Source organism: Hemicordylus capensis, chromosome 2, assembly GCF_027244095.1.
Source record: "Hemicordylus capensis ecotype Gifberg chromosome 2, rHemCap1.1.pri, whole genome shotgun sequence".
NCBI classification, from domain to species: Eukaryota; Metazoa; Chordata; class Lepidosauria; order Squamata; family Cordylidae; genus Hemicordylus; species Hemicordylus capensis.
The window spans coordinates 325,723,810-325,734,559 of record NC_069658.1 but is presented as its reverse complement, the minus strand read 5'-3'; the positions used below and the strand labels follow the sequence as shown (position 1 = coordinate 325,734,559).

General features: G+C 46.0%; 1 protein-coding gene across 1 annotated transcript; it reads right to left on the bottom strand.

The window, feature by feature from the left end:
* Positions 1-964: 964 nt before the first annotated feature.
* Positions 965-10,371, bottom strand: TMEM115 (transmembrane protein 115). The gene is made up of 2 exons (XM_053297309.1): positions 8,753-10,371; positions 965-2,610 (listed from the first exon to the last, which is right to left on the bottom strand). Exons 1-2 carry the CDS (start codon positions 9,604-9,606, stop codon positions 2,403-2,405), a joined length of 1,062 nt encoding a protein of 353 aa, XP_053153284.1. The 5' UTR covers positions 9,607-10,371; the 3' UTR covers positions 965-2,402.
* Positions 10,372-10,750: the final 379 nt, after the last annotated feature.

The following is a 10,750-nucleotide window of genomic DNA, read 5'->3' as shown; positions in this document are numbered from 1 at the left end:
GAAATACCCAGTGCATATGTGAGCAAGCATGTTGTATATTCACACCAGGTACTTCCAGACACTTCTAGTCCAAGGAGGCAACAGGGCGGCAGGGAGGTACACTGCTGCCCCACTGGACCCTTTTACACTGCAGTGCAGGTGGGGAAAACGTGAGGGGGTGCTACGTGCACCCTGTCCAGTCCTTAAAGGTATCTACCCTCAAGCCACCCCACCACTTCCGTGCCCACCTTTGACTGGACAGGGTGCACGTAGCAACCGTCTCCCAAGGCAGCACCATCAGAACTAAGAGGAGGCCACCAGAAGAGACAAAAGACACACCTGGCTCCAGGGGCTGCCCATCCGCCGAACACAAGGGTATGAACTTAAGTATGATTAGAGCCTTCACTAGTCAGTTGGTGAGGTTGCAGCACTAGAAGGGCAGAGTTTTGAGGAAAAAGGTGCAACTGTAATATCTTTTGACACAGCTCCCTTGTATCCTACCTTTGTTCTTGGCTTCCTTCCCTGGCCTTTTGCAGCTATTGCTGTCTGACCAAGTTTTCTTAGCTCCTTGCCTGCTCAGCTCTCTAGATTACATATAACCACTTTGTCCATCAGCTTCCCTAGATTCTGACAATCTCCTTGCTTGCTAAGAAATTTGTATTGTGAAGCAGTTCAGGTATTAAAGTGAGTTAATATTTGACTCTGCAATATTCAAAGTCAGAAAAACTTAATGGGAACCAGTGTATTGTTGGGTAGAGCTGGACTTAGAAGAGCCAGGTCCAAGTCTCCACTCACTCATGAAGCTCCCCAAGTGAACTTGGGCCAACAAAGAACCCAACATTCAGAAGGTTAAGACTACAAAACTAAAATGCTGTCATTTCAAGAACTTCTTCTGATATGAATTATTAAAGTACTTTGGGACTGAAACTCAAACTAGTAATTTACATGATCAAATAAAGGAAGGCTTACACAGCCAATCAAAAGACACTCTTTAAAATAACTGTTTATTGATACTGAAATTTTGTGTTTATTTCCTGGTTGACAAAAACCTTCTCATGTGGTCCTAAAAAAAAATAATAATTAAAAAAAAAATCACAACACTGTCTTGTACTCTCTTCCCATTCTGCTGAATGCCCACCCCCCGACCCAGTCCTCCAACAGGGAGAGGTGCAGCCTTTGGGGGCTATGGGTCAAAGCAAGACATTTAAGGGTTTGCTGCCACCCAAAAAGCATGTCAGCCCAGAGGAGAGGAAGTTATAACCAAAGAGAAAAAGCAGGCATCAGAAGAATCGTGAAGAGTCCCACAAAAAAGCACCTTTAAAAATAAAACAGAACCAGCAACACATTTTCTCTACTGCAACAAAATCTTCACCCCAATAGCCCCTGAGCAGACTGGCACCCCATTTAAGACAGAAGCTGCTTCACCATCTGAATCACTGCAAAAGGACATAAAGAAAAATCAAAGGCTAAAAAACAAAAAAAAATATCTCTAAGAGTCTTGCAGAAAGTCACGGATGATGCTTTTCCACGTGGTAGTTCACAAACTAGAAGCAGGCTGCTCTGTATCCCTAAAACCTTCAGTCTCAAAAATTTAAGCGGTAGACCTAAGTAGTTATGCTGTTATTAAAAAGGCTTTTAACAGCTGGTCCTGTGAGAGCAACTCATTTTGGCAGGGCTCACCAGGGTTACCAAATCTACAGGTAGGAAAGATAAATATAGCAAAGGATTCTTTTATTTTTGTTTTTAAAAATTGCTTGCTCATTTAATCAATACCAAAAGCAACTTTGAAAGAAAAAAGGGAAGCTGTAGAGTTATTTTTGACAACCATTACCACTAAGGTAAAATGAAATCAAGAGGGGAAAGTGCTGCATCACTCACTGACTTTGCTCTGTGATGCCCTGGTGGGATTAAGCAAAATTTTGGAGCTCCAAGTGCCAGACCACTATATAAATAGGGGCCCATTCACCAGGCTGGGCAGTCCAGAGCCCCACACAGATTCACCCAAACTGCCACCAAAAATAGCTAGACACATACATGTGTTAATAGCCAAAATGGCAGCTACCGGCTTGACGGATTCTGTAGAGCTCTTTTTTTCAGACGTGTGCTCCTTACTGAGCTGAAGAAATATGGATCTCCCTCCTCCCCTGCCAATGCTGAGAAATCCTCAATTTCAACCTCACCGCTGAGGAGAAGAGTCAAAATTTCAGGTCTATGCAGCAGTTAACAGTTTTCACCAAGAGTCCAGAGAGCCATCAGCCATGTGTCTGGCTAATACATGTTGGAAGGGAGGTAGCCTCTCAGGGCAGATAGGCATAGTGCTTTGCTCCCTGCAGAGCAGGCAGCATAATGAGGGAGGGCACTCAAAAGATCATTAGCAGCTGACACACAGGGACAGGCAGAAGAGAGGGGCAGATGCTTCATGGTCACAACTGAGAGGGCGCATCCTCAAAGGTAATGAGGCTGGACTCCTGGTTGGTTGTTTTCCCTGCAATGTGTGTGTCCCTGCTCTTCTCAGGGAGCAGTGGAGTATCATCCTTGCTGCTTTCTTCATCATCATCTTCCATGCTAGGCCATGCAGACTGGTCTTCTACTCGCTTCAACCGCTCATTCAGTGCTTTCAGGGCCAATTGTCTAGAGATAAGAAAATAGCCAGAAAATTGAATCTAGAATTAGTTTGAAAGTTACATTATGTATTTCATGACAGACAAATCTGTTGCTTCTAGAAAGCTATTGATAGGGAACACAGGAGAAAAACAACCCACAAATACCCTATGCCAATCCCTGATCACTCCTCCACCCCAGTCTTAGCCAGCTTATGTTCAGGAATGAATACATGTTTAAGAACTAGGTCACTCTGATGCATGGCACAGTGGCCAGCACAACAGAGTTTAATACATGACTGCAGGAGTTATCCTTATGTTTATGATTTAATCCAGTGCTGTCTATTGCCTCATTTATTCATCCACTAATGACAATATTTAATCATCAGTCACCTAGGCTTAATCCTGATTCACAGCAACATTCCCAGAACAGATTCCCTATCTTTCATGAAAAGAAAAGTTTTGGGTTTTTTTTGCTGCCAGATAGATTTTAATGTATCATGTGAGAAAATCTCAATTTCTACTCAGGTTTGGGAGCTTGCTACCTACTGCTACTAAATTATTTTCAGATAATGTAATACTAATTATATTAGGAGAAAATTTAGTAAGGGATAGTACAAGGGGGTAAGAAATAAATAATCTAAACAGGGTGGGGTTTGAGAGAATTAACAGGAAGGGGGAATGCAGGGAAGGAGCATATGTAACAACAGTATCATTTGTCTTGCTCCTTTTTGTTCTGTTATCAATCTGCTCAAATGCTCCAAACTTGCCTGGTATGTGCTTAATTATATATTCCTGTACAACTGACCACATTCTATGTGCATTCCCTACTTGTTACATACGGAGTTCACAAACTACCAAATATGATCGTGTGTCTTAATTTTTCAGCTGGGCATTCCTTTAGATATACCTTTCTTTACTCCTTAAAGAATAGTTAAAGTTAAAGACAAAATAATGGATGTAGGGAGACGAAAGATACAGGAAAGAAATGAAAAGCAGAAAATGCAGGCACCAAACAACTTTTTGAGCTTGGGCCACTGCAAGTCCATCTCACTGTCCTCACCTAGAGAAGAAAAGATCATTATGATGTTTTGAGATAGGAAATGTGTGAAATATAATTTAGAGCACTGGTTCCCAATCACTGGTTCCCAGCCAAGATTAATCAAGTCGACATACTGGATGATCCACAGGAATATCCCAGCTGTTTCTTCAACCACTCCCCTCTTCTTTCAATGGAAAGTGAACAACAACAACAACTTATATACTGCTTTTCATCAAAAGTTTCCAAAACGGTTTACACAGAAAAATAATAAATAAATAAGATGGATCCCTGTCCCCAAAGGGCTCACAAGATAGACACCAGCAACAGTCACTGGAGGTACTGTGCTGGGGGTGGATAGGGCCAGTTACTCTCCCCCTGCTAAATAAAGCGAATCACCACGTTAAAAGGTGCCTCTTTGCCAAGTTAGCAGGAGAGAAAAGAAAGCTAAGGGCATCATACTTTGCTTCCTTGTCCAAATTAGGGCTTTGACTGAAAGATCCACATATCCCATCTTCCCAACCAGGCATCTACAAATACACTTGCCAGCTCACCAGTGTCCCCAGTCCTCGGGCAAGCAGGACACCTAGCACCACACAGATCTCCATGCCAGATGTCTCATTTCCACTGACATTTTTGAGAAGGTAAGAAACAGGAGGATTCTCTTCAGCACAGTAGGAGAGGGTGCCCACTGTTTCTTTCCATCTCCCAGTGCAAATGACAGAAGACTTGCTTCTTTCCTAAGCCCTCTGCCCTGGGTGCCAGAAAAGAATCTAGGGGAAGAGAGGGGCTTGGTGTTGATCACAAATAACGGCTGGCTAGTGAGCCAAGCCTAGATGTGTGGATCCTTGTTTCCAATGCTATCCTAATCCACATACATGACGACTAGAAACAAGGAGAGAAATGATGGGGCTCTAACCAATTTTTAGGAATGTTATTCCAGTTAGCACTAAAAAAAATCATCATCAAGAATGGTAATAGGATGGGGATAGAGAACGTTTGGCAAGGGCGGGCAGTAGGGATGTGCACGAACCTGTTTGGAGGCCCTTTTACAGGGCTCCAAACAGGTCCGAACACTGGCCGGTTCGAACATTCGGCAGGGGGTGGTGGGTAGGAATACCTCCCTGCCGCCCCTTCCCCTCTTTGGCCAGAAGTACCGGGCCCGGTACTTCCGACCGAAGAGGGGAAGGGAAGTACACTGCTGCCCTGAGGGATTTTACAGAGCTCCAGCGCCAGTGGGAGGAAAGCAGGGGGAGGGGTAGTGCACCCTCCCCTGCCCTTAAAGTCCTACCCGCCACCCCTTCGAGCCACCCCCGTCCGGTTCCATGCACATCTCTAGCAGGCAGCAGCGGGCATGGAAGCACTGAATGGTAGCAGCATGGTGACTGATGAGAAATCCAAGGAAGAGAAACAAAGGGGCAGGGGGAAGAAGCAGAATTGATGCCTGCTAATACATCTTGTGATGCAGTTTAATTGGGATAATAATTCAGAAACTCTACACATGTGAAAATTATGTACTTAAATAACCAAAGGAAAGCAAGCCCCTTTATATCACATCTCCACAGAACCTTGCATGCAGTTATAAAAGTTTAGCTTACATTGTTGTGTAACAAGTGCATGTGTTTTTGATTTAAAGTTCTGTTTCAACAGTGACAATAACGGCCCCTCCCTTTTCCCTTCATAGGAGCAAGTACCTGACTCTGAATTTGCAATCAGACCACCCAGAATACAGCAAAAGCTTCAGAAAGTGTGTGCATGTGAACAAAGCTTGCATACCAGAGCACATACGGCAGCTCCAGCTGTTGTGAAATTTGACATAGTGGCATATCTGGGGAAATACATGTATTCCCTCTGCGTTTCCCAGATGGGCATCTTTATTATTCCCCCTTTTCAAATCTTTCTAAACTATGGCACCAACTGCTCTGAAGAGAAGTTATAGGGACAGCAGTACTGGCTTGTCAAAGAAACAAATGAGACAGTGACTGACTCAGCTCGTGAATATTAAAGGCCAGACACATTACCCAGAGATGAATGCCACTGAAATGAATGGAGATTTCCTGAAGTATTTAAGACTGGGATAGGACAGATGTATACTTTGTTCAATCTTAACAAAACAAGCGATTTGAAGGACCATATTCAGTTATCCTGAGGTTCTACCATCACTTAAATTTTGCCTCAAGGCATAAGTTGGCAGGATCCAGCAAAAGGCTGACCAATCAAATTATTTCAACATAGGTATTAAGAACCACATTTAATTTTAATTTTTACATTTTATATCCCGCTTTTCCTCCAAGGAGCCCAGAGCGGTGTACTACATACTTAAGTTTGTTTTACATTACAATAGACAGCATCATTCAAGGTCTCCGATGAGAACATGCCACCTAAAAAGGTGTGTTCTTTCATGTTTGAGGAGGACACTTGTTTTGCATCAAGGAAAATTTCTGAGTGCTCCTGAAGTCAGTCTCTTCCTAGAAAAGACTGGAGAGTTCCTTACATATACAAGAGCTTTGGATTACGTTCAAACCACCCAAACTGGTGGTTTGAACTGCTGGAATGCTAGTGTGTATGTGGAGCTCCTGTACAAGCAAAGCTTGATTAATGCCAAGGAGAGCTCAAAGCATGCAACAGGGACATGCAGGGAGCGCTTCTGCTGACCCTGAAGTAAATAAGGAAGATCTCGCAGGAGCTCATGCATGCACATCAGACCGCCCCAAACCTGCAGAGACCAGCTGAACTGGGACAAGCCTTAAGGCTGAGGATAACCCAACTAGCTCAATGCATATCTACACAACTGTCTAACAGACAATTAAGGTGTGGTTTTAACACATACACTTTAGACAATATTGTTAAAAATCAACTTGAGAAAAATGCCTCGTGGCTGAATATTTCATTCATGGAAGGTGCTGGCTAAAGACTCAGGAGCAATTTGCTCCCAACAGTCAGAGTACAGCACAGTAACACATACATTATCAGGTTCTTCAAGCAGGTAATCAACACTTTCACCCCCAACCTGTCAGGATTTGAAACTAATTTAAAGCAAGGCTCTCCTTAAGATACTGAGCCTGGAGTTTAGCCTGTAGTGGCAGACACGCCTGTAGGTGTGGCAATTGCTCAGATTGCCGAGTAGGCTTTAAAGGTTCTGCATGAATTCAATCCATTTAAGCCTGAAACAGGATTAACCCACAGAAAGGTTTACACTTTTGCATGGTTAATGTATGCCAGAAATCTATGAAAAGCATAACTGCATTTAGAAAGGAACACTCACTATGATTTTAATTTCAGAGATTATGGGTGGTGGGGGGACCCTTTTACAGACTATTTAGTTGAATTCAGTTTATGAAACAAACACAGTCTGCAATTTCTCTGTTTAGGATCATTCTTGGGGAGCTAGTGTGAAGACAGAAAGGAAGCATGACTGCCCTGCACTGTGTCCAATCTGATTCCAATCTGAGGAGCCAACATAACTGGCAAAGGGCAAATTGAGCTCCCCAGTTTGATACATACAGTACTTCCAAAGGAGTCTAATTTTGTTTCTTTAACTTCAGCAAGTCTATTATGGTGCTTGCTAAGCACTGCTTAGTTAAGAGCACATATGCCTCCAAGAACAGCTCTAATTATTCAATAGTAAACCATTAACAATAGTAAAACCATTAACAATAGTAAACCATTAACAAAATGTGATGTTTAAAAAAGAGCTTGTATTTGCAGTTCAATGTTTTCTGTATGGATTCTATGCACAAAGGACAATTACTGACAGGTTTGTTCTTCTAAATTGTCAACTAGATACCAGCCGGATTCAGCTGTTGGAAATGCAAGCTGAATGAGCACTAGGCTTGCATGCTTCCTCCTCCCTCTCCTTTCCTACTCATCTCAGGTGCAGAGCTGTAACAGCTGAATCATGGTTTTTTAAAACTACAGCTTCATTTCTCATTTAAACCCAGGACCTGTGGCTTACAAAACATGATGGGACTGGATGACATGCAAAGCTGCAGTTTAACAAGCCAGAATTCCTTCACTAGGTGAGAAGGAAAGGAAATGCAAGAGCATGTGGGCTTGGTGTTCCCTCTAGCAGTGTTCCCTCTAACAAGATTCCCAAATGTTGTTGACGGCAACTCCCATAATCCCCAGCCAATGGCCACTGCAGCTGGGGGTGCTGGGAATTGTAGTGAACAACATCTGGAAATCCCTGTTAGAGGGAACAGTGGAACTACTAGGCCAATTCATTTTTTCACTTCATTTGTTGCAGACAGCCCCTGTATTTCCGTAGAATGTTAACCCCTGTTCTGTAACATCTGAAAGGGAGACAGGCATGTGAAAGAACATCAATTCTTTCACATGACTCAAACAACAGAATCTTGGCCTATCCCATGATATCATGGGATTTCACATGAATCAAAGAACAAGAATCTTGGCCTATCCCATCTCCTGGAAGAAGGTTTCGTGCCTGTTAGCAAAAACACATGTGAGGAGGGCTTTAGCACAAAGGAGCTCTGACAAGTATTCAATGCTGGGCTACCTTAACACATATTATTCACTAATTCAGCCTAAATCCTGCAAAGGGTGGGGGGGGGAAGCATGCGCATAAGCATAAAGCTGAAACAGAGAACGATGCAAGTAATCCTTTCAAAATGTTCCCTATATGTCCAAGAAATAGAAGACTGTCAGTGGTACCCAAAAATTTTTTAAATCCCACTGGTCACAACAGAGAAATCGAAGTCCTGGATTCATAAAGATTCCCTTTTTAAACCCTCTTGTTACCAGTGGTCCCTCTAATTTTTTTTCCATCTCTGTGAGGAATGAGTTTTGTTCTGGGTGCCAGTATCAAGGCAGTATGTGCGCACATGCATTCAGAGTGGGGCCTTCCTAATTCAACCTGAGTGGGATCTAAAATTAACTGAGCGGACATTGAAAAACTTGTGAGTGCACACACATGTGCACGCCTTAGAGGGAACAGTGCTTGTCACATATATAAAGTGAGGAGTTTGGAAACAAACAGTACTTAAATAAAAGTATTTTGGAGGCGAGTGTCTGCTATGGAATAAGCTATCAAATTAGAGGAATTTTCTCCACCACTCTCTTCCCTTCTCAGCTCTGATCACATTTAACAAATTAGTTTGTATTTAAGCTACATTACCTCCTTCGCTCAGCATCCTGAGGATCTGTTCCAGGCAAGCTGATAGTAATGGATGAAGGGGCACCTACATCATAACGTTTCACAGTTTTCCTACAAACTTTCACTTTGACTAAGATGCTGTGCACAAGGTTAGCTACCAAGCCAACCACTGGTTGTAGGATTTCAGGGAAGAATGTGGCAAATGCAAAGTGGTCTGACATGTCACCACGTCCTCTGCTGTGTCTCTGATAAAATCGAAGATATATCCAGCTGGAAAGCACCCCAAAGCCATAAGAAGCCAGGACATTGCTTTCAACAAGGGTGGTCAATCTCAGAACTGCCAGGATCAGAAGCAAGAGCATGGGGACAACCTTCATCCGCACCTGAGGTACCTTCAAGACAGTACTGTCCCCCATGGTCTGCTTGAGGGCCACCAAGACACCTCCAAGGAAGCCCAACATGCCATAGATGCGAACAGTAAATAGGTAAGAGAGATTGAATGATGCCATATAGGTGAGAAGATAAGCAAAGGCCCCTAGGAGCCCAACAGATACATTCACCACTGCAAAGAAGATCAAAAGCTCTAGGGCTCCCCACAGTGGCTCCAGCAACCTTCCTGCCACCACCACCGTGGCCAGGCTCACACCTACATCCCAGATATGTTTTTCCACCACACTGTGGGTTGCCAACGTCCAGATCCAGAAGTTGGGTGGGAAGAGATACCCAGGCGTCACGCCCAGTCCAAATACTGTGTCCACAGCAAAAGAGAGAAGGTAGAGCAGGATGACAATGGCACATATGGACTTCACGACGACGCTGGTGCTGGCCAGCGCAGCCAGGAAGTGTTGCCGGGCTACTGGAAGGTACCTGTTCATGTTTATACGCACAAAGCTCTGCCCCACAAGTCCCGTCCTTGATCCAAGAGTCTCGGTGTTCAGAGGCAGATGGTAAATCTGGCTGCCAGGAGGCCCCGCTGCTTTTATCAGTCCCGATTCGCTACCAGTTCCATCGTCCTCTTCCACCTACCACCCCCAAGGGAGCCCCAGGCCTCTATATTGCTGGCGGGGTACTTTCCTTGTCCTACCTGCCGCCAAATGGAAAAACCTCGGCGGCCGCGGCCCTCCGCCTTCCCTTGCCCCAGGCTGCGCCCCACTGACTGCCCCCTCGCCCACAGCACGGCCACGGCCCTGCTACCCCAGCGGGGCTGGCAAGCACGCGAGGGCGGCAGCGGGATCCTCAGAGCCCACCAGACGGCGAGGCGAAGGGGTGGCTTGTTGCCAACAGCGGGTGCAGCCGAGCCTCTCGCAGCCCCATTCAGTCCTACAGCGGGGTCGCGGGGCTGCCAGGGAGGGCCTTGCCGCTCGGCCTTTGACGGGGCTCCTTCACTGCTCCCGTTGCTGCTCCCGCCACCTGAGGCCGGGTCGACACCTTTCCTCTCCCCGCAGCCCCGCCGGAGGCAGTAGGAGCCCGCGCTGCCACTTCTCCCCCTAGGCCGGGCCGCCGCTCCTGCACCACGGCCTTCCCTCCGACGCAAACAAACAGCCCAACGACGCATGCGTGCCTATTCCACGGGCTTCCCGACGCACGTCGGGGAATGAAGGCTCACCCATCCCGCATAACGAGATGCGTCCGCGAACAGAGGACTACGAATCCCAGCATGCAATGGGCCAGGGGTGGGTGCGCACGGGGTGGGAGGAATCCCGACAAAGAGGAATCGATCTGGGAGGCGGCGGAAGCTCTTCGGCCTCCAGGCCATGAGGAAGCGGGTAGAGGGAGCGACGCTGCGCCCATCGCGAGGCGCTGGAGGCGGGTGGGGCTCGCGCTGGGCAGGGCGTGGCTGCTGTCGCTTCAAGTACCGCTTGGCTAGATGAGAAGAGCCGGCTAGGGAAGGCGGAGGCGTCGCACGTACCCCACAGACGTCTGTTCTCTGGTCCTCCTCGCCTCGCCATGCGCACTGGTGGTAGGAGCCACCTGGCTGGTAGTGCAGCTCCGCGCGCAACGCTGGTGCGGCCCTGGCCC

Excerpts from the sequence above, each read along its gene's own strand:
- TMEM115 (XM_053297309.1), bottom strand. The coding sequence starts at position 9,606 with ATGAACAGGTACCTTCCAGTAGCCCGGCAACACTTCCTGGCTGCGCTG. Across the intron at positions 2,611-8,752 it reads CAGGATGCTGAGCGAAGGAG|ACAATTGGCCCTGAAAGCAC; the intron begins GTAATGTAGCTT and ends TCTTATCTCTAG.